Source organism: Marmota marmota, unplaced genomic scaffold (assembly GCF_001458135.2).
Source record: "Marmota marmota marmota unplaced genomic scaffold, marMar, whole genome shotgun sequence".
Taxonomy (NCBI): domain Eukaryota; kingdom Metazoa; phylum Chordata; class Mammalia; order Rodentia; family Sciuridae; genus Marmota; species Marmota marmota.
In genome coordinates, this window is record NW_026000164.1 from 9,397,168 (window position 1) to 9,423,948 (window position 26,781).

The 26,781-nt window shown below is 45.2% G+C and overlaps 1 long non-coding RNA gene and 4 gene segments (V, D, J or C); all 5 read right to left on the reverse strand.

Annotated features, from left to right (window-relative positions):
* Positions 1-204: 204 nt before the first annotated feature.
* On the reverse strand, positions 205-3,339 carry LOC107149172. The segment is given in 3 exon segments: positions 205-705; positions 804-887; positions 3,196-3,339. Coding segments are annotated over 3 exon segments (498 nt in total).
* A 6,449-nt stretch (positions 3,340-9,788) lies between these two features.
* On the reverse strand, positions 9,789-12,635 carry LOC107148994. Its single transcript, XR_007341832.1, has 3 exons — positions 12,522-12,635; positions 10,052-12,377; positions 9,789-9,926 (listed from the first exon to the last, which is right to left on the reverse strand). It is a non-coding gene; the product is annotated as an uncharacterized LOC107148994 (long non-coding RNA).
* A 1,876-nt stretch (positions 12,636-14,511) lies between these two features.
* Positions 14,512-19,956, reverse strand: LOC107149173. The segment is given in 3 exon segments: positions 14,512-14,633; positions 19,309-19,737; positions 19,878-19,956. Coding segments are annotated over 3 exon segments (600 nt in total).
* Positions 19,957-20,718: 762 nt separating this feature from the next.
* LOC107149103 lies at positions 20,719-21,233 on the reverse strand. The segment is given in 2 exon segments: positions 20,719-21,083; positions 21,185-21,233. Coding segments are annotated over 2 exon segments (414 nt in total).
* Positions 21,234-25,281: 4,048 nt separating this feature from the next.
* On the reverse strand, positions 25,282-26,423 carry LOC107149174. The segment is given in 2 exon segments: positions 25,282-25,940; positions 26,038-26,423. Coding segments are annotated over 2 exon segments (567 nt in total).
* Between the last annotated feature and the right edge of the window lie 358 nt (positions 26,424-26,781).

Sequence of the window (26,781 nt, forward strand, 5' to 3'; positions counted from 1 at the left end):
CCCCCAGGATGGAGGCAGCCAGGAGCAGAGGTCATGGGGGAGGAGACTCAGGGCTGAAGTAGAAGAGCCTATAGGAGGATGAGGAAGACACTGAAGCCCTGGGGTGAGAAGGTGGTGGCCTTGAGACTAGCAAGGCCTTCAAAAGGAACCTCCACTAAGATGCATTTTCCTTTTGCAGGTAGAAAGAGAGGGCTGCTGAAGAGAGCAGCTGCAAGCTAAGGGGGCAGGGAGGTCTGAGGTCAGGCTGAGACTGGCAGGGGAGGACCTCAGCACTGAGGGCCTGTTGCCCAGGCTGTGAGGTCCCAAGGCTGGCAAGGGCTCTGCTTCCTGGGGTGGCCAGGGCTCCTGAGCACAGGCAGCCACAGTCTTCCTATTTATGTGCAGCCAGGAGGTGGCCCTGGAGCACTGTGTAGTCACTGGTGGCACAGAAGTACACAGATGTCTGGGAGCGGGTGGTGGACTCCAGAGTGAGGGGGAAGTCGGTTTTGTTTGATCTGGAGACACTGTACCCGTCAGACACGTCTCCTTTGGCAGTGTTGCCAACACCATATGAGTGATGGATCAGCTGCAGCCCTTGCCCTGGGTCTTGTCGATACCAATACATATAGTCATAGTTGTAGGTCTGGTGGCATCTCAAAGTCACCTTTTCTCCTGTCTCTGTGATGACATGTCTTGGGCTCTGGGTGATTCCAGCCTCCATGTGTCCTGTGGTAGAGAAGGACAGAAGTTTATGTCACCTCAAGAGATACTTGGATTGAGGCCTTGGAATTCCCGAGAAGGAAGCCCCCAAGGCCAGCACTCACCTGCCCACAGGAGACAGCAGGCCACACAGAGGAAGAGCTTGATTCTCATTGTAGGAATGAGGGAGAGTCCCATGTCTTCTGAGTCTGTTTTGGGGAAATAGAGCTTTTGCCATTAGCAGCCGAGTGATGACTTGTCCCCTACAAATACGTGAGCTGTGCAAGTAACTTACCACAACCCTTCCCTAAGGGAAAAGTCAACTTTCAATTACATATATATGTATATATAATATTGTGAAATATGGTAATATTTTATGCTACATATGCACAATTCATCATCTCTGAATGGAAAGAATTTGTAGTTTGCTTTAAACTATAAGTGTGAATCATCCTTCCTAAATTTTAGGAAGAATATTTGGTCCTCCATGCAGCTTTTATTCCTATAAGTATATAGTTTCTTATTTGTGTGTAACTAACTTTTCCCAATATTTCTTCAATATAAGGAACATCTGCATGGCAGTCTTGGTGCCTTCTGGAACTTCTCTGCTCAAACATCATCTCCAAGTTCCTTACACTAGTTCTTCCATTTGCCTAAACTCTGAGAATTAGATGTCAGTATGCCATGCTATTCTTGACTACAAGAATCATTGACCACCAGAAAGTTTTAAGAGCATCAAGATCAAGGTCACTTCTACTTGAAAAACTTTTTTAACTAGTCTCACAAAAGGTCAGGAACAGGAGTCCTTCCATATACTCTGAAGCCTTAGTGCATCACAATGGATATGAATTCTTTGTTTTAGGTGAGTCCTTGGAATCCTGGCCACTTAGGTCCCCATGACAATATTTCTATTCAAGACAAGATATGGATCATTAGTGATGTGGATGAGATATCTGCTTGTGAGCTGTGCTTCCACTGACAGAGGGAAATGTTCTGTCCTCGTTCATATGATCTCACATCCACCAAATACTAAAAGATTCATTCAATCGTGAATCTACTATCATGCAATAGCAGTGAATGCTGTTCTTTCCCACAGAGGCCATATCTCACTGTGAGGCCTTTTTCCGTGTCTCCACACATTGATGGACTCTTAATGGATACTCCCTACAATCAGGCCTAGTGAACAGGGTGCAGAAACACAGAGACAACAGGAGGAAATCAGTGTAGCTCTCATAGGGGTGGCTATGGCAGGGGCGTGGGCACCCAGGATGGGCTCTCCTATCTGTGGCCACAGATTGGCTAGTCCCAATATTCACCAACAGAGGACACTTTGAATTACCTACCTCTAAGGATCATCTCGAAAGTAAAGTCTGAATTACCAACAATACTCAAACTTCCTTGGGGAGATGAGCATCCCCTGGGAATATCTCGTTTTAATTGACTTAGTAATTAATTATAGGGTCACAAGTTTTCTGTTGTTGGAAATGTACACTTGAGCTTGAAGCTATGACAGGACAGACAACAACCCCTCCATTAGTTTCAAGTGTCCTCAGTGTTGAAAGGCAATAAGCTACGCAACTCTATCCCATAATGTGCCTTCCCCCTGCTGCCCAGATGGTCTTGAATGCAAGAGGCTCTGCTCTTGTCCAATATTGTCCAATATCAGGCAGCAATAATGGATTTCAGCAGAACTTTTGATTTAGGTGATGTAGGTTTCCATTCTCTCTTTGATACTAGTAAATATGAAATATAGGGAGAGTCCATGAGCTACATGCAACTTCCTCTTGATAAAGTGATATACTGTAATCATCTATAAAGCGTATACGATGTTATCATAAATACCCACACTCTAGCACTGAGTACCGGTTCCCGCCACTTGCTGGGAATTGAAAAGTGTCGGCTTAGATAAAAGAACACCCAGAAGGGCTGGGGTCTGAATGACAAGGAGCACTCTGGCTGAGCCTAGCAGGGCAGACTGAGGGTTAACAAAGAGCTAGAAGCATCCAGGGGCCTTGACTGAGTCTATGTGGTAACCTCCAACTCCTCTCCCTAGAACACCCTGAGCTGGGACAGGAAGGTTAGGGTACAGAAAGCCAGTGGCTCTGCAGGGCTGTACAAGCTGCTGGCACACAGACACATGGCTGAGTCCCCCAGCTCCAAGGAGCTCATGTTCAGCTCAGAGTGATAGTCATCAAACTGCTGAGCTGAGAATCGATCAGGGAAGTTTCCTTTGTTCCTCTGCAGTTTATCAAAATATTCAACAAAGAACTGAGGCCCCTGACCAGGAGCCTGCTGGTACCAGGACACACTTCTGTGTCCAGACATGGGATAGCACTTCAGAGTGCCCTTTCCTCCCTTTGCTCTGATTAGGTGTCTCGGGGACAGGATGACTTCAGCATCCACTGAACCTGGGGAGGAAGGAGACAGGAGTGAACACCTAACACAGGGAGGAGTTTGATCTAAAGCAACAAGAAAGGACTGTGGCTCCAGGGGCTGTCCCCTGTGCTCAGGACTCACCTGCTCCCAGGAGACAAAGGGTGATGCAGCAGAGGAGCCTGGGTCCCCAGGCAGGGTCAGGAAGGACAGGTCTAAGCATCTTTGCACTCAGGGTGCTGGTCTCCTGGGCTGAGAGCAGCACTTGGCTCCTCCCTTTTCTCTGTTTAGAGCATTCACCATGACATCAGAGATGTCACTCTTCTGATGCCAGTGTGCTTGTGGGTTCAGCAGATCTCCTGTAGCCCCTGGACATGCTCGGTTGATGTAGTCCTTCCCCATTCTGTGGAACTTCTGTGGGACAGGGGCAGCTGGCTGTGCTGAGCAAGGCAGGGTGGGGTGTGGGGTGAAGTCTTTGCTCACTGTTTTCTAACTTTCCTGTGAGTCAGGAGCTTCCCTCTCTCCACCTGGATGGTGGTATGAGCTGCCCCCTGGAGTCCCATCACTTCCCTTGTCAAATGCAGGCTCCTAGAGAGGCCTTGATTCACCAAGGTGCAGTTCATGGCTCCCTGAGTCATTCACATGCACATCATGGGATGTGCAGAGACCACGATTCTTCTGTCCTGTGCAGCACTGCCTGGCTCCTCAGGTGTTATCCCTAATGCAGGCCCCCAGCCAAGACCCCTGAGCCATTGTCTTCCAGAAGCACTGGCTGCAGCTCACTCAGTGGACCCACAGTGCCCTCTAGTGGCCACTGTGCAGTCTCTAGGATGAACAGTAGGGAGGCTGCTGGGGAGGTATGGCTTTCTAAATGAGGCCTCAGGAACTGCAGGGCACAGCAGAGCACCCACAGGTTTGAGGTTTACCTGTTGCAGTCTCAGCTGTCATGGTGATTGAGGGAGGCATGAAACAAACTCCTTAATTCTTCTGAGAAAGGGAATAAAAATTCTAAATCTTACCAATGAATGTAGTAGGATGGAAGATGCCCACCAGATAGATATTAGATGCCAGCTGCCCTGGAAATGGGGTGGGAGTGGGCAAACCACTTTCTGTACCCAAAGTCAGTCCTTAGAGGGGGGATATTGGACTTCTATCTCCAATGATCCTCTAAGCAGCTGGGACTAAAACCCATCCTCCCCAGGAACAGGAACTCAGTATCTTCTGACTACTCCGTTCAACACTTTGACTCCTTTCTTTGTTTGAACTGTTTGTGCTCTTTCTGATTGGTTCATAGGAATTCTTGGTATTATGAATACCATACGGGCCTTTCATTCATATTAATTTAATATTATATTTATTTAGAAAGAGAACAATATACTCTTTTAGGAATAGCACTTTTTTTTTTTTTTTTGCCTCTATTAGGAACCTTGGCCTACTTCAAGATCTTGAGGACAGTTAGCTAAACTTTCTTCCAGAAGCTTTAGAATTGAGTTTTCCGATTACTGAGGACTTCAAGTCACCTGAAATTAACTTTTGTTTGTGGCAAGTGTCAGCAAACTTCTTCTCACAGTTTTCTAACTTTCCTATTTTGTGCATTGTGTGCCTACCATGCAGTCTCTGTCTACTGACTACTCCCTTTCCATCATGGTACAAAAGCTAAAACACACAATATAATGAAATGAATGTGGCTGTGTTCTGTTAAAAGTCTATCATTACTGAAATTGGAGTTTTGTGTAATTTTCACATACTCTGACATTAAAAATATTTTCAATAATTCACAAGTGAAAAAAATCACTCTTTGCCTGGGCCCTATGAAAGGAAGCACAGATCATACTTTACCCTGGGTGATAGTTTGCCTGTGTCTGTCTTCTTGAATGAGATAAGAGCTGAGATTCATTATACCTTCATGTCAAGATGCTGTTTTTCCAGTACTGTTTGTTGACGTATGATTTTTCCCTTCTTTTTTGCCTCTTTTAGCGATTATCTAGGGACTTCAAAATGCATCTGTGAGTAACTACAGTCTACCTAAAAAAAATATTGTATTTAACTCTACATTTTACATGAGAGCCTTTTATTAGGTAAAGAAAATATTATATTACTGAGAGGTTGTTAATAGTTTTGTCAGGATTGGATACAGAATTTAAATAAATTTGTGCTGAGCATCAATAGATGTGATCATCTTTTTTTCACTCTGATGTTCTAGGTGCATGTTAAAGCAGCCCATTACTGAAGTAAGTTTCACTTGGTCGTGACATGTTATTCTTTTTAAGTATTATTGTACTCATTATGCCACTTTAAAAGAATCATTGGCTCTGTGTTCATGAGGCATATTTGGTTCTCTGTTGTTATTGTTGCAATATCTCTGACTTTGATGTCCAAGCAGTGCTGTCCTGAAGGAATAGGGAATATTCCCTGTTAATCAGTTTTCCCTAAGTTCTGCTTTAGTGGCATCCTACTAAATTTTGCCTGTTATATTTTTTGTTTTATCCGGTTAAACTCATTTTTTTCAATTTTTGTTTTGATTTATTCTTTGCTTTAGGAGTAATTTAGAAAATTTTCATTTAATTTTGAAATAGTGGAGATTTTTTTCAGACTATTTATTTGCGTAATTGTTTTTTAATTAAGTTCTATAGATGTCAGAGACTACATTTATGGTAGAAGACATATAGGGTTTTTTTTCCTCTTTTGTTCAAAATTATACTATATGCTTTTTAATGTGGACATTACGACCACTTAGATTTGATGGGATTGCTAATTCGGTTAAGGACTACTCTGCCAACTTGTATTTGTTTCCTGTCTCTCCTTTGTTCCATTTATTTTATTCTAGCTTGTAGAATAATTGAGCACTTTTATAACATGATTCTTGCTTGCCGGCTGATTAGCTTTAACTCTGGGCTTGTTATTTTAGTGGCTGCTCCAAAGTTTGCAGTAAACATCTCTGCTCAACACAGTCACCCTCAAGTGGCTTCATGTACATTATGCAAAACTTTCAATGGGCTGGCATTTCATCATTTGTGCTCTTCCTGTTTTCTTATTACTGTTGACTTGATTTATATTTCAGATAGTATAAACCTTTGCTGTGTCAGAATTATTTTGATAGAGAGCAAATGATCCTTTTAAGAAATTTAAATTTTGACATGTACATTTTGGATCTCTTATTGCATATTAAGCCTCTTCAACCCTTTTCCAGCTCATTTATGGCCTTATGCTCCTCTGTTTCATTATTAATTGCATACAGTTGTATGTTTTCTTAGTCCAATCTCTTTTCTTCTGTGATGTCTAATCTGCTGCTCCTTATGTCCAAGGTATTATTATTTTTTTTCATCACACACACTGTGATTTGTACTTCTAGAAGCGTGATTTGGATCTTCTTCTATATCCCCATCTGTAGGAAATATTGCATCTATGGGCTACAGATACAGTATTAATTTTGTATTATATTCTGCAGATCGTCACTGCTGGGTTGGTTTGCATTGATTTATTTTTCTCCCCCTAGAGTTTATATTTTCCTCTTGTGTACGGTTGAATCTTTGATGAGATATCAAATGGTGCATATTTTATACTCTTTGGAGCTAGATATATTAATATGGTTAATGGTCTTGTTAATATTATTAAGAGTTGTTCTATGATGCACTTTAGGCACTTAGGAAAACAAAGGAAAATTGTCAGCAGGCATATTGTTCTTGAAGACTTTGGTGAGACATTATAAAATACGTATGAAAAATAAAAAGAATCAATAGTCATCACGAGTCCTTAGAAAAAAGGAACAAAACATCAGGACTTTGACTAAAAGACCTAGCAAAGGGGAAAATGAGCTTTGGAGTGTATATTTTGCTTTAAAAAAATCCACAAAAGATCTAACGTTCAGCAGTTAGAGGTAACAAAGTTTCTATATTCTGCAATTAGATGCCAAAACTTCTAACATTGTGTAATTAACATTGCAAACAGAGCCAGGAGAAACACTGAGGAATATTCATTGTGAAAATAAACAGTGATTTGGGGACATAGAGGCCAAAAAAAAAAAAAAAATCTAGAAAACATTTGCCACACATCTTCATGTGCTCCTCCAGAGGGAAGAATATGGCACTCATCTCCTGTGCAGGTGACATGGTGGGGCTGCACCTGGATGCCCTCCTCAACAACACCCACCCATCCCCACTTCACTGGGCCCTAAGGAATCCAAGGAAGAGTTGACAATGGAAAGGGGAAGCCAGTAAGGTCAAGACACAGGTGTGGCAGGATAGACAGATGTTCACCTCCTGATTTGGGAGGCAGAGCCTTGCTCATTTATGACAAAGAACAGGAAAAGAGGCTGCTACAGTGGAACACAGAGTAAGAACCAGAAAAGAGCAACTCATGACATTGGGGAGGGAAAAAAATGCCTTAGGATGCGAATGACTAGGCATAAAAGAACAAGATGTGAAGCAGTCTTCATTCAAATGTAAAACTTCAGTTCATCAAAACATACTGTTAAGAAAAGAAAATGGTAAGCCACTCTGTGAGAAGACAGACTCAGTAGTTCAATCACCAAATGGCTCCTATCTAGAATATACAAAGATATTCCCTACAAATCAAAAATAAAATCAAATAATTCAATTTTTAATGGGCAAATTTAAAAGCAGACATTTTACAAAGGGAGGAAACATGGTAAGAAGTTAGGAAGAACCAATAAGTACATGACAACAGTAAGTAGTATTGCTCATGAGGGACGTGGGAAGGAGACACCACTATAGACCCAATAGGATGACTGATGAAGAAGACTGAGAACACCAAATATTTCTGAGAATGTGGACCTGGGTAGATCCCATTCCTTTGTATATAGTACATCTGAAATAAGTAGAGAAATTATGGTGCCCTTACATAACACAACTCTGCAATCAAAATGAATAATCTACTGATATACCAAACAACACAAATACATTTCAAAAATGTAATCTTTTGTGTGTGGAATAGATGTCAATAAAAAGGAGTGGTATATAATTCCATTTCTATGAAGTTCAAGAACACACAAAACTTGTCAATGAGGATAGGAATAAGAAATGTGGTTACCTCTTCAACAGAAATAGGTGGGGAGAGGCATAGGAAGCTTTCTTGGGTGATGGACATATTCTTAATCATGATTTTGGTTATGATTGCAATGGGGTGTGCTGTTATCAAAATTTGGCAAAAGTCTACTGATTAGCTTGAGTATGTTACTCCTTATTTTACCTTAGTAAATAATTAATATGAACTAAATAAATGAATCATGTGATACATGCAAGTTATGTACGAAAATATGCTTGTATTCTGTTTTTTAATTTAAAAATTTTCCAAAAATATAAACAAACATGTGCATACATATATTACACAAAATACTTAGACTATAAAAGTGTTCAGGAATGAAATATACAACATAAAAATTTAGCATCAAAATAAGCCACATTAACAAGTTGGAGAAAAAAAAATCTGAGCATTGATTGCTGAATTAAAGTTGTAGACAAACAGAAACTTAGGAAAAAATCCGCAAGGCTGCTGGACTCATTCATAAATTGCTCTAAGTGTCAAAACTTGGGGAACTAGTCCTCCATCAGTCTCACCAATCAATCATTCATTTGAGCTTTCATCCATTCATCGGCCGTAAACTGACATTTTACCAACAAGCTGCCTACTCCCCTCTTCACACACAGGGCCCTGGGTGAGCAGGTGCTCACCTCTGGCAGCCTCATAGAGGTGCACAGTGTGCACCATAGACACTAGGGTTTTCTGTGTTCTTAGAATCCCAGCTGTAAGCTTCATGGTCTTGCAGAAAATGGGTCCCAATTTAGAAATCATGCTTATGTGTGTGGACCTGTTCTGCAGGTCCCAAGGAGGAAGATGGGCTGGAGGAAGATAAAATGGTTGTCCAATATTATGCTGTAATACTTGTAAGAAGAACATTAAGGTGATCATGTATTTTAATTCCAGCCAACACAATTAAGAATCAAGGTCCTATTTCAAACTACCATAAGACTCAACACAGTTCTGTGAAGACTTAGTTTATTGTCTCTTTTTTATAATTCTCCTAATGTATTTTCTTCAGATCTAATGGTATTTTGGTGCCTCTAACAACATTTCCCCTCTCTGTATAGTTTATGGGTGTGTTTTAAAACTTGTTAATGAGATTTATTTAACAGGGTATGTTTGCTTGGGATCTAATGGAATTAAAAGTGACTTTCTGCAATGGAAGTAAACTAAGAAAATCCTAGATTATCTGCATTGTTCTTCTCCCTGGAAAAGAAAATATAATCTAAATTTCATGTTGAAGTGATTTTCTCTCCTTGAATCAATTACTAGAATACTCAGTTGAGAAAAGTGACATTGAATGTTATTTGTATGTCAGGACAACACACACACACACACACACACACACACACACACACACTAGTGAACCTAGGTCTCATATCCATGCTTCACGAGGTCCATGGGGTGGAGGCTGGCAGTCTTGGAGGGGCTTCAGGACAATGTTTTCTGCTGGCTGAGGCAGGGGCTCTGGAAGGAGAGTCCACCTGAACCCTGTGGCTGCGCTTCTTGTGCAGAGAGCAGCTGGCTGTGCCCTGCTGTGGCTTTGCTGCTGGCACAGAGGTACAGGGAGGACTGGCTGGTGCTGGGGGACTCCAGGGTCAGGGGGAAATGCTCCTTCTGATCCCTGGAGACACTGGACCCTTGGGGGGCTTCTCCTTCAGCTGTGCTGCCAACACTGTCTGAGTAGTGCAGCAGCTTCAGCCCCTGTCCTGGGTCTTGTCGGTACCAGAACATTGCATAATGGTTCAGGTTCTGAGAACACTCCAGGGTTGTCTTTTTTCCCGTGTGTAGGATAAGGTGTCGGGGCCTCTGGGTGATCACAGCGTCCACGAGGCCTGTGGAGAGGGAGCATAGGCAAAGTCAAGACTGAAAAAGTGTCTGTATCTGCAGAGGAAAGGGAAGTTGGGAGGCTGGACTTGGCAAAGCCATGACAGGGTTTTCCAGCAGCTGCAGAACTCACCTGTTCCCAGGAGACAAAGCATCACACAGAAGAGTCTGGGGTTCATGCAGGTCCCCATGGAAAGGAGCTCTCCCAGCTAATGCTGTGACCACAGGATGACAGCTGGGGCTCTGAGGCTGCTCTCTAGTCACCTGAGAGATGGGGCCCTCATGCTACTCCTCCACACCCTGTGGGTTCTCCCTGGCCCAGGGGCCTCCCCACTGGCTCAGGCAAATCAACCACTCCACTCATGGATGCTGCTGCTTAGCAAGAACTGGGGGACGGTGGGTGTGGCAGCAGTGCACTGAGTTGGGGCACCCCCACCTGTGGTTTCCCTCCTCCCTCTGGGGCAGTTTGTGCTCCATCTGTAGCTGCCCTGACACCTGCAGCTGTCCTGCCTACATTCTTCAACTGTGCATCTCAGCTTAGAGGGACCTCCTACCCCTCCCAGCGATGTAGGTAGCTGAATAGTAACTGAAAACTTCTCAACACCAACCTGATGTGGGACCCAAGTCCAGGCTGTTCTTAACCCTTCTCTTCCTAGGCTGCTCTCTCAGACTCTTCCTGAGATCACTGGAGCCCAATGGCCTCACAGTGCCATCTTGTGGCCAGGCAGTGATAAAGCGTCCACTCCAAAATTAGGATAGAATTCCAGAAGTAGTAATGGAAGTTTTAGGATCAACTTCCTTAAACCCTAATCCCAACGCTGATACTAATTCTGACTATTTCTTTCAGTTGCCACGCTTCATAAAACACCATCAGTCTGCACTCACAGACATGGCAGTTTTGATCTGAGATCTTCACCCTTCAAATTGTCTTCTAAATGCAGAGAAATAAAATGAGAGGAATGGCAGGAAATAATATATAGTGTAAAACTATTAGTAAGAAAACACAGGAATTGAAGTGTAAGTTTCTTTACTCTATTACTCAAGATAAATAAAAAATGCCAAGAAATCCAAACCACCACAACCAAATGCCTGTCACTGTTAATTCAAAAGTATATATGAGCAAAGACCTGGGCATGTAATGAAGTCAACTTCAAGACAAAGTTAAATGGGTGAATGAAAAGTAGAATTAGAATGTAAGAAAATGTGGGCTAACCTTAAGGCAACAATCATGTACGGAGCAGTATCTCATGGGGAAGGCAGTGGTGGGCAGAGGGAAGGGGGACCAAGGGCATCCTACACCAAGAAGGACTTGGACAATGCACACCTGCTGATGGGAGCATCTGTGAGGGAGAGATGGTTCTGGAAGAAAAAGAGGAGTGGAGGGAGCTAAAGGCACGTTGGTGCAATGCCAGGAGACTCTGTGCTGGATTATAGAGCTCATTCCAGGTCTGCTATGTCACCCAAAGAACTGTCTCCAGTTCCAAGCATCTGCTCCTCCGTCCCTGGCTCCACCCTGAGTTAGAATTGCTCCAAATCCTTGATTGTCCTAGGGTTTCCCTGACACAACTCCCTATTCCATTCGTGTTGAGAACCATCTTGATGAGAATGATTTTCCCCATCTTTGAAATCAGCTCATAATGACAGAGACCTCTCATATGGGCAGATCATGTAGCTTTTAAACTGGACTAAAAGAGTTAGGTGTGGACAACTGCCCCTCGATGACCCCTCATTCTAGGATGCCTAACATGATGCTCTGAAAGCTGCACAAGCTCTGCTGTGTGTATCACTGTCCTGGCTGCCTATGGGGGGGGAGAGCTGAGCAATTGAAATGACTGACTTCTGGATCCAAGGGAACCACAGAAACTTCCCCAAGAGCCGTAAGCAAATCCAGAGGCATTGCCCTCCAGATGGATGAGAACGCAGGATGAAACAGAAGGCAAAGCAAATGCTACAAAATGAAAGGAATCTCAGAAACCCAATCCTGCCCATCCTTGGAAGTCCTTCTGTGATCTCTTTCTATTCAAAGGCCAGCTGACGTCCTAGTCCACCACCTTCCCTTGAAGGTTGAAGAGCAAAGAAAGAACACTAGGTGTCTCAGAGCTGCAAAGAGAGAGAAGGATGAGTTTTGTGATCAGGAAGGAGGAGCTTGTGCTACACTGTGGCTGAGCTGCTGGCACAGAGGTACACAGCCAAGTCCCCAGGCTCTGTGAGCTTGGTTTCCAGAGTGGAGAAGGATCCTTGTGGCCTCTCAGCAGAGAACCGCTCACTGCGCATCCCTGACTTATCTGCTGCACGTTCATACTGGAAAGACATCAGGAACTCCAGGCCTTGCCCCGTAGTCTGTCGGTACCACGGAAGGCCACTGTGTCCAGAAATTGGATCATACCTGAGAACTACATTCTTTCCTCTCTTTGTGACCCTGTGCCTGGGGGACTGGGAGACTCCAGGATGGGCGTGGTCTGTGGAGAAAGAAGATGGGCAGAGGATGAGGCATGCATCATAGTCAACACACCCACACCCACACATGCACATACACCCACGTGAAGGCACATATGTGCACCCACACGCATACAATCAAACTGCTTGGTGTCCTAAGGACTCACCTGCTCCCAGGAGACAGAAGCCCACATAGAAAAGGAGCCTGGTGCCCATGGGAGTTCAGGATGGATGGAGACTCACCAAAGCAGGTCATTATAAGCAGCTGCAGAGGAGGAGGGCTGTCCCTTGTTATCACAGTGACATCATTTCCTCTATCTATCACCACAACCTGAAAACACGTGATGCACATTAGAGCATACTTGGATGACATGTTTAAATATTGATATACTTCTAGTTAACAAAAAACAAAGCATGGGTCAGCACTTTCTGCCTCAGTGCTATCGTATACCAAGATCTCATATTGTGTGTCCTCTCCGAAAGTCCAGAACAAGGGCTTTCTATTCATTTGTCTTTCAGTATGTCTTTCAATTTGTCTTTCATATTTTAATATGAAACTTAAATATGAAAATTTCTATATCTGTAGATATTCACAGTGACAGAACTATATATGTAGACTGCACACTCATTACAGATAAAGATAATCTATATTTTAGAATGGAAACTCCTGTGCCAACGAACAAATGATCTGCACAAATAAAAGTTAGGCTTTTGCTTGTTCAACAAGTTGCACTATTCCTAAACCCAGAGCAGACCACTTCACACACCCAGACTCACTCACTCTCATGCATTCTGAGCCCTGGGAACTGAAAGGTGAAAAACACTAGGACCCCAAGTCTTAATATCAAGGATTTGTTCTACCATTTGGGCAACTGAAGACAATTAAGCAGCTAAAGTACTCATTTTACTACTTAGTTCCAACTAATTCAGAGACATCGCAGTTGAGTCCACAATCCACGTGAAGCAGGTATATTCAGAAGAGGAGGAGCTTGGACACGACAGCAGGAGTGAGATGGGTGTGCCACCAGAGAAGCTTTCCTCATCTGGAAACATCTCTCCAGAATGGTCTGGGTGACAGCTGGTCAAAAGGCGTTTATGTAGAATTAGCAGACAGAAACAAAAGAGCCACCACCACAGGTGGAAGGTCCTTGTGGTTAGACAGGGAGACAAGGTGACAGTTACAAAAGTGTGCACAGACCACAAGGTCCTCTTACTTCTGTACTCTGTGTCTAGCTTTCCTCCCAATGTCCACTCAGTCAGGCTATGGAGCCCCACACAGAGGCAGCTGCTTCCCCAGAAGCAGGTTTCCATGCACTTCGGCTCCTGTGCGAGTCCCACCAGGCGGCTGGGTGTGCTCTGAACCCTCTTCCCTGCAACCCCAGGCCCAGATCCTGTACCAGAATTCCAAGAGCACTGACTGCTGGCCATCCCTTGACCTTTGACTTCTCCCTTCCAGACCTGCTCTGCCTCAGCTCTGCCCACATTTGTGTTAGGCCTAATTTCTCTGATAAACCTCTTCCCACAGTGCTTCTAGCAAGTCTGTTGCACTGATGGAAACTTGTTGGTACCAGGAATGGTTTCAAGGAAAGCAGACTTTAAGGACAGAATTCTGAAAGTGTCTTTCAGATCTGATTAAATTGTTTGTAGACAAAGAGGTTGAAGAAGAGAACATGCATCTGGAGGAATCTGTCAGTGAAGCCACAGAAGGAAAACTTGAGCCAGGAGGGATGTCTAGGGGCAGAGACTGCTCATCAACTGCATGCCCACTGTGACCCAGCATCAAAGGGTGTGACTTCTCTCAGTTAACGCTGGACCTCTGCCAGGGCAGAGTGTGACCTAGGGTGCCTCTGTTATTGGTCCATCCATCCATTCAGTGGATCATTTACTCATCCTTCTCAAGGAAATGGGAGTTCACTGTGGACAGGGCACCTCGGGGATAAATGGAGCAGCCTCTAACCCTGTCCTCGTGGAGGTTAAAAATGGAATTGTGGAATGAAGTAATTAATCAGGGATCTAGAAAATTCCAATTGTACTAAATTCTACTGATTGGCACATTATTTCTTGAAAATTTTTACACAAGGGGAATTGTGCTAAAGAGGGTGATGAGGACGTCTTGCCCTCAGGAAGGTGGTGGTGATATCTTAAGCCCAGGTAGGGCTACTCCTCTGCCCAAGGCTGAGGAGCCCCCCTTTGATGTGTCTTCAGTGGGAAGAACCAGGCCTGGATGAGGACTGGCAGCATGGTTGGAGCAAAGAACAGGGAGGTGGGAACACCAAGACCTGAGGGCACAGAGGAGATTAACAGTCCATATGGGAAAGATGGGCTGGCACAGAGGGCACAGGAGGGATGGGATTGTGGGAGAGCCCTAGAGAGAGAGGCAGTGGGTGCCAGGCAACCCGGGAGTCTAGGTGGATCTAAATTACAAACCACACTCCATCCTGCAAGGCTCACACTCAAGCCTGCGAGTAAAATGTCCCTGTGATGCAGAGAGCAGCACAGGAACCTCCAGGGTGTCACTCTGAGTCCTCACTCTCCCTGCCTGGGCCCAGAGCCTTCCTGTCATGAGGGGCCATACGCCTTCCCCCGAAGGTCAGATCCAAAATGAGCGGCCAAGTGAGTGGCTTAGAATGGAACCCATTTTTCTGAATTGCCACATTCTCTTGACCATTTTGTGAAACAGTCTGTAACCCCGTGGATACTATGTTCCAGTGACACTGTCACTCTTTCTTACTACTTTGGTGCAGTCATCTAACATTTCTGGAGCCCAGAATCTTTGGGTAAGTCCTTATGGCTGCTTGGTGACTTTTGACCTGTGTGTCCCAAATTCTCCTTCAAGTATGATTTTCAAATTGCCTCAACTGATCACTGTGCTGCTCAAGCCCTCAGCCTGCAATGAATGACACTCTTGGGTATCCAGATTCAAATCCCAGGAGGGGCTTATGAGCATCTGAAGAAGGATTTGGTCTGTTTTTTGTAGATTCCTTGGCAGGTGAGACATCTGGCAAAGGTACCTAGGGCCCCTTCTCATCCACTCAGAGCATTTTGTTCCTGCGCCCAGGTGAGGCCTCACTGCAGAGGTGATTCCCCTCCCCTTGTGGAGAATGGGGAACACTCAGCCCTGTAGGGGGCCTGTTGGCACAGAGAGGAAGTATGTGGGGGACTCGGGGAAAGGTGGTTCCAAAGGTGAGAAAAAAAGCTCTTCTTCTTTGAGATGTTATATCTCATAGGGAACAGCCCCTTGTTCATGTGCCTATTATTATTAAGTGATAAAAATAGGGGAGCTAAGAAACTGTATCCAGTTACACAGAGCTCCTAAGGTAGAAGGACCTCATCCTTGGTTTAATAATCTGCTGTTATGATCTAGAAAGTTCTCAACAATATTTGACCAAAGATCCAGCAACAAGTTATGAAGCTGGTTTATAGTACATGATTTTGTGTTTCAGATTCTTCCTACTCTCCCTGGTGATTATTTTTCTTTTTGGCACAAGCTCATTTCTGAGGCAAGGTCACTCAGAATCTGTGGGGCTCAGGAAAGAAGGACACAGAAATCAAATGCAGAGACACTGCCAGGAGAGTTAAGTTAGACATTCATCTAGATCTCTCTTTGATGTTAGTTTGGATGAGATTCATATTTAAGTTAGGAAAGTTTCACATGCGAGTGAATTGACATTTTCATCAGGAGAGGAAATTACGGGAAGACTGGTGCCGTGCCCCTAACTGAGAATGTAGAGGTGGCAAGCCCACCAGAAGGCTCTGTGTCTGTGCCCAGGAGTTCTCTGGTGAGAAGACAGAGGGACACACTGCATAGCAGCCTGGTCTCTAGGTCACGGCCAGAAGTAGCTCAATGTTCGTGTTCAATTGGTGAAATACTCAAGGTCAACACAAAGAGAGCTCTCTCCTGGTGTGGTACCGTCCCTCAGTGAAGTCACTACTGCCTGGTGTGCTCAGATCCAGAACATTCAGGAATTTATAAAGGGAGTCCGGGCACAAGCTCTCTGATGAAATCTCAAATAACATCCTGGGAAATGATTCATTTTGTCAAAGTATGAATATAAAAGAATTTAAGTGAGTGAAGAGATGAGAAATGAATATAAGTGAGTAGAATCTGCCTGTGCCAGCTGGGTAGACCTTCTGAAAATCATTTACCACGTCCTCTATCTGGAGACGGGCAGGTCCCAATTGTGGGTCAGGTATTCACTTGGTTTCAAACATACTGAAGCCATAAGACTTTCCAGGAGCACCTTCATCTCTTGTCAATTTAATGAGATATTGAAGAGGAAGTTTTATTGGGTAGAGATTTTAAATTTCTATTAAAAAGATGCGTGAGGAAAGACTATTCTATGGTGATAGAAGTCACATCATGGATTAAAAAAGATGAAGAGATGCATTGGAAAGGGGCATGAGGGAATTTACCTGGTGTGGAAATATCCTATGCCTTTATATGGGAGGTTACATGGCTGCATATATATTGCTCAAAAATCATGGACTAATTTATTTAAAATGTGTAATGTTTATTACCTGTGGCTTATATATCAATAAGGTTGATTTTCCAATGTCTGACTTGGAATGTATGTATATTAATTTCATGTAGTGAACAGGCATATATGTAGTTCCATTTCTGTGGTTTTTGAGTTTTTCAACTCTAAGACAACTAGGCAAAATGTGTGGTTATTTGCATTTTCACAGAAGGAGTGATGGACGAGGCTCTAATATAAGCCAAGGGAGTCAAGAGATCTGCATTCGACTATGTGCAGTGGACTTTATATTTATTACCTTTGCATACGTCCCTGAGGATGGCAAGTTGTCAACTTCACTGGGCCACTGCCAGGATAGTTAAGTTAGACATTAATCTAGATCTCTCTTTGATGATAGTTTGGATGAGATTAATATTTAAGTCAGGAGAGTTTCACATGCGAGTGAATTAACATTTTCATCAGGAGAGGAAATTACATGGTCCTCCATAGTGTGAGGGGGCTTCATTGAATCAGTTGAAGATGTGACTAGAATGAATAGACAGTCCATTCCCCAGATCAGAGAATGGTCCACTGACTGCCTTTGAACTGCAGCTTCTGCTCTCCCTGAATCTCCAGCCCACCGTGCAGATTTCAGATTTAATTGCATTAGCCAATAACCTATAATGAACATAGATATATGATAGATAGATCAATCGATCTTAGTAGTCTGTTTCTCTGGAGAACTCTGACCCCTATAGATAGCGATTCTTAGAGGAATACACTCAGCCAAACAGGTCAAGAGACTGGCCCCAGTCTAGAGGAGCTCATGTTGGAGCTGCAGTCAGCAGCAGGTGTATGTGGCGCTCCCTGGATCTTTCTGTCTACTCTCTCCCAAAGAATGGATTTCTATTAATAAAATACAACAGGTCTGAGAGGGACAAAGAGGATGACACAGTGATTGTGAACGTAGGGATCTCCCTTGTTGAATGTTCATTGTTGCAAAGAGTCACAAACATAGGACTTAAACCAGAGGTTGAGTTCCAGGTCTGCATCCTAATAGCTATTGGATTTGGTCAAGTTGTTTTATTTATAGGTCAATGACCTCAACTGAAAATGAGGACAATCATAGCATTTTCTTCTTAAGTTTTTCCTCTGATAACTGCATTTCTGATTCAATGAAATGTTCCAAATGCAGGCTTTTATTTGCTATATAGCAAATTGTTAATAACTGATGCCATGGTTATTTTTTCTGAGTCTTCAATACATAGTAGAATTGAGTGGTGAGAGTGCAATTGAGTGCGAGCTTATGGCTCTGCCACTGACCCTTCTGCTAGGGTGACATGTGGTTTCTATAGGAAATACAGTGTAAAATGTGAAAAATGTCCACTTAAACATGGTATGCACACATGATGGAACAGTAATGAAGCCTTCAGAATGAAGCAAGTCCTGCCCTATGACACAACAGCCACACCCATGGAGGACATGTATATTGAAGTAAGCCAGTCACAGGTAGACAAGTACTGCGTGATTTACCTTATAGGAGGCGTCTAAAATAGTCAGACTCCTGGAAGCAGAGACCTGAATAGTGGTTGCCAATACTGGCAGGTGGGGATGAGGAGTCCTTGTCAAAGGGTAAGATGTTTCAGTTATGCAAGACGCACAAGTTCTGGAGACCTGCTCTACAACACTGTGCCCTACATAAATCAATACTCCTCAAAACTTGATAAGGTGTTAGATCTCATTTAAAAGTTCTTGGCACAATTAAGTATCTTTTTAAGCTTGTAAAATGGGTATTTAGCTAATAAGAAAATTTGCCTAATTCAGAAATTGAGTAAACTATACAGTAAATGTATATTCAAAGGCACGGAGCACAGGTTTTTTTTTTAATTTTTTTTTCTGTTTTCCTAATTCTCCCCATTTTCATTTTTCCCCCATGTTTTGTCTTCAGTAAACAAAGTGTGCACCCTAACATGTTTGTTGAATAAAACGTAAAGGAAATGAGTGAGTAACATTGAGTCTCTTCCTTTCCCTTAGGTCTAACTGGATGGAAGTTCTCTTGATAATGCCCCTCCTCTTGAACCCCAGCAGGGGATTCTCACTATTCTCATGCCCCCATGAAAGAGACAAAGATGACCTGGCCTGGTCTATACCAGAGCAAGAGGACTACAGTGCAGAAAATGGCACCTTTTACTTTTCTTCACAGAGAAGGACCCATTGGGATATGCTTTACCTTAAAATCATGTGTTCCTTGGACAAGTCACACAGGAGGTGAAGACGCATGTAGCATGACCTTCTCAACTTGATAGTGGAGACCTGAGAGAGGGAAACCAGTGGAGGGAGTAGTTGCAGACTGAGGGGTGGGGGAACACCTGGGTTGAGGAGCTGACATCAGACATTAACCACATGAGACCAGGAAGCTGCCTCCCCTTGGGGATGGGACCAGGTGAATGGCACTGCCCTGCACACTGCTGTGGCACTAGAGCAGCTGAATGCACTCCACACTGGGTGTCTGGGACAGGTTGGCAGCTTCCCAGGCCTGAACTCGCTTGGCTGAGGCTCCACCCTCCTGGCCACTTCCTGACACAGGCAGGAATGATTTTGTACTGAAGGCCGATGCTCATGGGTGGCTGTGCCCGGCTGCTGGCACAGAGGAACAGAGCCGAGTCGCCCAGCGCCAAGGAGCTCAGGTTGAGTTCAGAGCTGTAGTCAGGGAACTGCTGGGCTGAGAATCGACTGGGGATGTTCGTCCCTTTTTCTCTCTCTTCCCCACTGTAATACTGAAAGAGAAACTGAGGCCCCTGGCCCGGGGTCTGCTGGTACCAGTACACAGAGAGGTGTTCAGGGAGAGGGGAGCATCTCAGTGTCACTTGCTGTCCTTTTGCTTTGATCAGATGTTTTGGGGTTTGCTTGACTCCAGAGTCCACTGGGCCTGTGGGAGGAGATGGAGCTAAGAGCAGAGCCCAGGAGCAAGGGTCCCGCTGAGCCATCCTGGAGTGAGATGTGCTCCAGGAATGATGAACACAGAGAAGAAGCTGTACCCAGGACTCACCTGCCGTACCCAGGACTCACCTGTTCCCAGCAGAGAAAGGGCCACCCAGCAGAGAAGCCTGGAGCCCATAGCAGCCTCAGGAACCCAAGGACTCCTGGCTGAGGGGTGTGGCCTCCTGGGCTCAGCATTTAAATCTCTGAAGCTCTAGTCTCCCCCAGAGCATCATATGTCATGCTCTCACATGACCCTCCCTGCAGGCCACCTGGCCCACTGCACCCAGTGACAAGACCCAGGCTGTACCCCTGCACTCTTCCTGCCTTGCACAGCCCCTGATCTGAAGGTGGGTCCTCCTGGGCCAGTTCCATATCCTACCTCCTTCCATGCTGCTTCCTCCCAGCTGTTCCCACTGCTGGCCTTAACTAATCCCCGCTCTCCTCTCTCCATTCTCTTCCCCTCCCCAGTCCATATAGGAACACAGAAACTCTTTCAGTCCCATGCACTCTTCTCTGCACTGAACAGTGATGACTCTGTGTTTATATCCAAGTGTTCAGGACCCACTCAGAGAATTCAATCTGCCTCTCTGTTCCAAGCAAGCAGCCAGCATCCCCTCAGCCCTGCACTCCTGGGCCATTCTGGAAGGCCTCTCAAGTGCCCTGCAGCTCTATGAAACCACAGTGCCCCCAAGTGGTCCATGGCCCACAGTGTCACAGAGTCACCACTCACCATTTACTGAACCAGAACAGAGATCCATTTTTTAGCAGTATTTGTTCCATCCTTGGGTTCACAGTCAACTGCTCTGATGCCTATGGGCATTCCCTAGTGCCCTAGACCTGACACCCCCATTGGTATTAAGCTTCTGTTACAGTTACTTTAACCTCCACTGGACCCCTGCAGTCCCACCCAGTTCCCACCCTTCCTGCCTCAGGAAGAGCTGGGGCAGAAGCCCTGGAGTTTCTGCAAGGGCAGGAAGTGTCTCTGAGGGGCTGTGCCTAAGCTGCTGCTGCAGAGATAGGTGGCCAAGTCCCCCAGCTGTGTGGGCTGGATCTTCAGGGTGGACAAGGCTCCCTCAGGCCTCTCAGCTGAGAATCGATCCCTGAAAAAGTCGGCCTTCCCTGAAGGCTGCTTGTTATAGAAAGAAACCAGGATCTCCAGTCCCTTTCCTGGAGTCTGTCGGTACCAAGAGAGAGAAGCATGACCAGCAACAGGGTCACAACTCAGAGACACATCCTGTCCTGCCTCTGTGACAGCGTGACTGGGGGCTTCTCTGACTCCAGGTTCCATATTTGCTGTGGAGCAGGCAGGGGGCAAGGAGAGAATGAAGGGCAAGTTTGGGATTGCCCTCAGGTAAAGGTAAGACGGGAATTGGCCAAGCCCTCCCAGGACTCACCTGTGCCCAGGAGACCAAAGATCACCCAGCAGAGGAGGCTGCTGTCCATGGCAGGGTTGGGCAGGTTGAGCCCTCAGCCAGCTGGGGCTGTGGTGCTCAGCAGTCCCAGGAGGAGATTCAGTGACATCTCAGCCTGTGGTACACCCAATGACTCAAGAATGTCCCCAGGAGAGAAAGGACCTAAGTAGCATTGTGGAAACAGATGCCTCAAGGCAGCGCCTGAGCATCCTGAAGTGTGGAGGAGGGGTTAGGTAGCATGATTGACAGGGGCCCTTTGGTAACCTGGGTCAGGACAGTGAGGTAGAGCATAAGACCCAAATACAACAGCAGGACCCACTTTCCTCCCTACGGGTCTATGCAAAGTCCACTGACCCTGATGGCTTCAATTGGTGGGAAAAAAAAAAGAGATAAAGGATGCAGAAGGTGATGCTCTAAATGTCATTGAAGGGAGGCAATCTAGAGAGAAACTGACAAGGACATTTCAGAGCAAGGGAAGAGGAATGGGGGAACAGCAAGCTCTAAGCTGAGTGGGTCATGGGCCATGTTTCCTGCCTGAGGTTTCAGAGAAAGTGAGCATACAGATGTGGAGTATCCATCAGGGGAAGGATTCAGAGTACAGCTGGAAAGTAAAGTAGAAATTCAATTAGAGACAAGCTGAAATAAAGGAGAATAGAATTGGAAAAGACTGTGTGTGTGTGTGTACACACACACACACACACACACACACACACACACATATATATATGTATGTATGTATTTGTGTATCTCTCTATATATACACATACATTTATATATAAATTTTTGAAAAAATAATTCCCAAAGGTGGGATTCTCCTATTGTCCTTTGGAGCTGGCTCCATCTTGTACCCATTTTGGAAAACCCACCTCCTTTTCCCTGATCTTGATGATGCTAACCCTGGGTGGCAGCAATCCTGAGGGTAGGGAATTCTTGGTGGTGAGAAGAAGCTTGGAAGTGGTAGGATCTGAACTTTAGAGAGCAGGGCACCTGGGCGGATACCTTGTTTCCTCTGGCCCTGTACAATAGGTGACTGAGGCAGCACAGGTACTTGTTTAGAGGACCTAAGTGAACTCAAATAAAAGATCCATTGTACAGCAGTATTGTTTATTTCATGTTAGAAAATGAATACAAAAAGCTGGACTAGATTGCGCATGATTATAATCCCAGTGATTCTAGAGGATGAGGCAGGAGGATTGGGAGTTCAAAGCCAGCCTCAGCAATTAAGTAAGGCTCTGAGCGAGTGAAGCAAGACTGTCTCTCTAAATAAAGTTATTTTTAAAAGGGGCTGGTGATGTGGCTCAGTGGTTAAGTGCCCCTGCGTTCAATCACCAGTACCAAAAAGTAAAAATGAAATATAACAACCTAGACCCAACATGTTCATTTTTTCATCAGTTGACAGAGCAGAGTCACAGCAGTGCAAGAAACCCCTATAGATGCCATCAAATATAGGGCTGCCAGTGGGCGGAGGTGGCAGGGACTTTTATGGTTTGCAGTTCCTGTCTGGGGTCCTACAGGGAATGATCAAAGCCTTCAGCTGCCCCAGCTTCCAGGCTGTCACCACAGGTTTCTGTACAGGGGGTGGGTGACTCTGGAGCTGTGTCTCAGCTGCTGGCACAGAGGGACACAGCTGAATGCTGGGGCTCCAGGGATAATGAGAGTGTCAGGCACTCAGGTGAGAAGCACCTGGGCACAGTCTGGTTTTCAACCAGTCCCCTGTGATTGCAGAGGACATGAGCTCAGGGGCTTGTACCAACACATGGCATTATGTCCCAGATGTTGCTCATGTTCTAGGGACTTCTTATGTGTTGTCTCCATGATGAGGTGTCCTGGTCTCTGGCTAATGCTGGTGTCCATGGGGACTATGGGGAGAAAAGGACAAAATTCAGACTGAGCCCAGGAATAAGGCTCCAAGGAACAGGCTTGAATTCCAAGGACAGCCCCTGGGAGCCCCTCCACCCTTCGTCCCAGGACGCCTCTCAAGGCAGACCATTTTCCCCTTCTCCCTTGCTCAGTCACAGCTCAGGGACAGCACTTTGGAAAGATTTCTCCCACCACGTCTAACTTTGATGGCCTGGCTTTGAGGAGGGAGGATGATTAGATGTCCATGGTGCCCTTCTGGACCACTTAAGGAGCATTTAAGGTGCATGACTGTGACTCCAGCCAGGAGCCAGGCCCTGAGGATGTGCTGAGAGGAGTAACCTCTGTCTCTGTCCCTGTCTTTGAGACTGTGGGGGTTTGGCAGTGCTTATTACAAACATATCTGGCACACAAGATTCAGAAAGAGAATGCCATAGCAAGGGTGCTACAAGACAAGGGGAGTCACTTTGGAATTGACTCGATGACTTGTGCAAAGAAAAGCTCCCAGCAGAGAGAATGCAGTCAGATGGAATGCCCACCTCTCCACTCTCCCCTCCCTCTACTCCTCTCAGCCCTGCCTCACATGCTTCCACACAGCACAGCGCCACCCTGTGGCCAAAGCTAAGTTTCTCCAGACCTCAGGCCTCTACCCCTCCAGCCAGCTCTCCCTAGGAGGGCTGGAACTGCCAGGGCAGAAAAAGAAGGAGAAAAGCATCTGAAACAACAGAAAGAGTTGGCCCAAGCACCAGGCGCCACACACCCAGGACACTGCCCGTTTTACAATCCAGAGACTGGCATGTCAGGACTCGTAGCAGTGAGCTGAGCAGATACTGACTCCCCAGCCCTGATATTTGACCAGCGTGCTTTGCTCAACAGATGTGCACAGAACAAAAGCTAGGAACAAGCAGAAGAACGCACATATTTTTGTCCATGGAGTTCCATTTTAGTGAAGCAAGATAATGATAATAAATTAAAAATAAGAGTACAAAGTAGAATAATAAAATAAACTAAAATAAGCATAACTATATAAATGGCAAACAATATAATACTTGGTGATAAATAGAAAAATTCTTATATGACTGCAAAACAGCAGGAAGTTAGGGCATAGATAATTGAAAAGGAGCTCAATAATGTATAATGATCCCTCTCTCTGTCTCTCTCTCTCTCTCTCTCTCTCCCTCTCCCTCTCTCCCTCTCTCTCTCTCTCTCTCTCTTTTCCCTGGGATATTCTTAAGTTCCATGTGCAGAAGGTGAGACAACTGAAGGGTAAACAGAAAAGAAGTTCTGAAAGGAAGGATGGAGACCTAAGGAGATATTTCAGAAGATACACAACTTGGAGGACTTTGTCATTCTGATTCAGAGTGAGAGTCCTTTGTGAAACTGCTGTGAATTGCTCTGAGACCCCAAAAGTTCATGTTTAAGAAATGATGACCCCATGCTAAGACAGCCCAATGGGAGGGCAAAGTTGAAGATGTTATTCCAATCTACTTGCATAAACTTAACACATTTTAGAAGGATATAACATGATACAGAGCCTCTACCCTCTGTTTTCCACAGCACACTACACAAACTGCTTCATAATCTTTCACATGAAATATTTTAGAAGAGTCCTAGTTGTCCATTCTCCCTAAAATCTATCAGCCTTCTATACCACACTGCTGCCCATGTTCTTCACACAAATGCAAATCTGATCATGCCTTCTCCATCAGGTGGGACCAACAGTAGAGATTTGCCTAGAGATTTGTGCCCCAGTCCTTCCCAAGCTCCCAGCATGGTTCATCATCTGGCTGCTTCCTGCTTGTGAGGAAGGTTCAAAGACAACAGTCAGTGGTAATGGGGACAGGATCCTCCTGCACATTTCCTGAAGGGCTGCAGTGTCCAAAGCATAAGCAGCTTGGATTCACATCTCTGCCACCCTTGATTTCAGGTTCACCTGGAGCCAATGATGGACATGTTTCTTCAAAGAAAATGTATGTAATTATTATTATTATCATCATTATTATTTATATATATGTTTATAGATAAAATAATATTTAAATTACATTGTAATGTATATTTATATATATATATTATTGTATATTTATATATTTATGTATCACATACATATTTATATTATATATTTAATTTTTTTTTTTTTGGAAAATGAAACCTTTGATAATCTGAATTCCTTTTGATCATAGGAAGATTCACCCTGGCCTCTCTTCAGGCTTGTGCTCCTCAAACATTGTTAACAACTGTGTCTTTATTGATAACGTAATGGGCAAGGTGTGGCCATATGCACAGCAGAAGAGGACAAGGAACAGCTGCTCCATATCAAGATCTTCAGTCCCCCATCGTTGGTGGATTTGGATGGGCAGCTAACGCTAGTGGAGTCCCTGCTCAGCTGACCAGAGGGATTCTGCAGGGCTCTGTGTTGGAGAACTCAGCTGCCCACCAGGCGCCCTGGAGGCTGCTGCACACTGACACTCCACGGGGCCCACAGGAATGGAGAGCAGAGCCTCAGGCACAGGGAACTCATTGTCACCACAGCTTCCTGGCTGCCTGGCAGGTTTGTGCACGGGCAGCTGGTGACTCTGCAGGGCTGTGTCTCGGCTGCTGGCACAGAGATACAAGGCAGAATCCTCTGGCTCCAGGGACTTGACATGAAGGTTTAAATGAGCTTTGTCTGGAGATTCAGGTGAGAAGCGACTTGGAACCATTTCATTTACAGTCATTCCCTTATTATAGTAGCTAAACATCATCTTCAGTGATTGCTTGGAGTCCTGCTTATACCAGTACATAGCATTGTGACCAAGATTTTGCTCACATTTAAGGAACTGCTTCTTTCCTGTTTGTGCAAGGAGATATTTTGGAGTCTGGGAAACTTCGGAGTCCAAGGGGCCTGTGAAAAAAAGCAGCAGAACTCAGGAAAAGCCCAGGAGCTAGTCCTGGATCTGGGCAAGGTCAACAGTACCATGTCCCATGGTCCCAGGACTCACCTGATCCCAGGAGACAGAGGGCCACACAGCAGAGCAGCCTGGAGCCCATGGTAAATCAGCCAGATCAGGCCAGGCCCCAGCTCAGGATTCCAATCTGCAGAGTTAGAGCAGCTGCAGCCTCCACAGCTCTGCCAGGGGCCTTGCTGGTTACATCACAGCTGTGACACTTTCCCTGTTCTCAAGGTCTCCATGAACTCAGTCTCCTCCTCTTCCTGTCTTGAGCTTGCTCCTGTCCCAGCTGAGTATGGAACTTCTGGAGGAGGTGTGAGCTGGCTGGGCCTGCTACCTCCAGGCTGGTCTGACAGCCATTCCTGCACCAGCAGCTCCCTCCCTCCCTCAGAGCCCCAGGAGGAACCACCTCTGCCCTTCCCCTCCTTTTCAGGACAGTGTCAGAATGAGGCTGGTTTTCCTGCTCTGGACCCTTCCTTTGCCTTTCCAGTAATGCTGGACAACCCCACTCACATCATGGCTCCCTTCAATGTCTGCTTAGGCTCAGTGGCCCCTGGACCACTTTAGGCGTGGGCAGGAGATTGCCCTGAGTTCTCACCCAAACAGCTGCAGCCATTTAAGTTGCATGAATGTGATGACTGTCAGGAGCACTCTGTTGATGTGCCTTGAGGGGACTAAGCTGCAACCCTGCTGCCTGCAATGTTCTCTTTAGAGAGGCAGAACTGAGTGGTGCTCTGCTTGAAGAGAAGACACCCAACTGCAAATTATGGACATTGGTCATGATTTTGCTGTCTG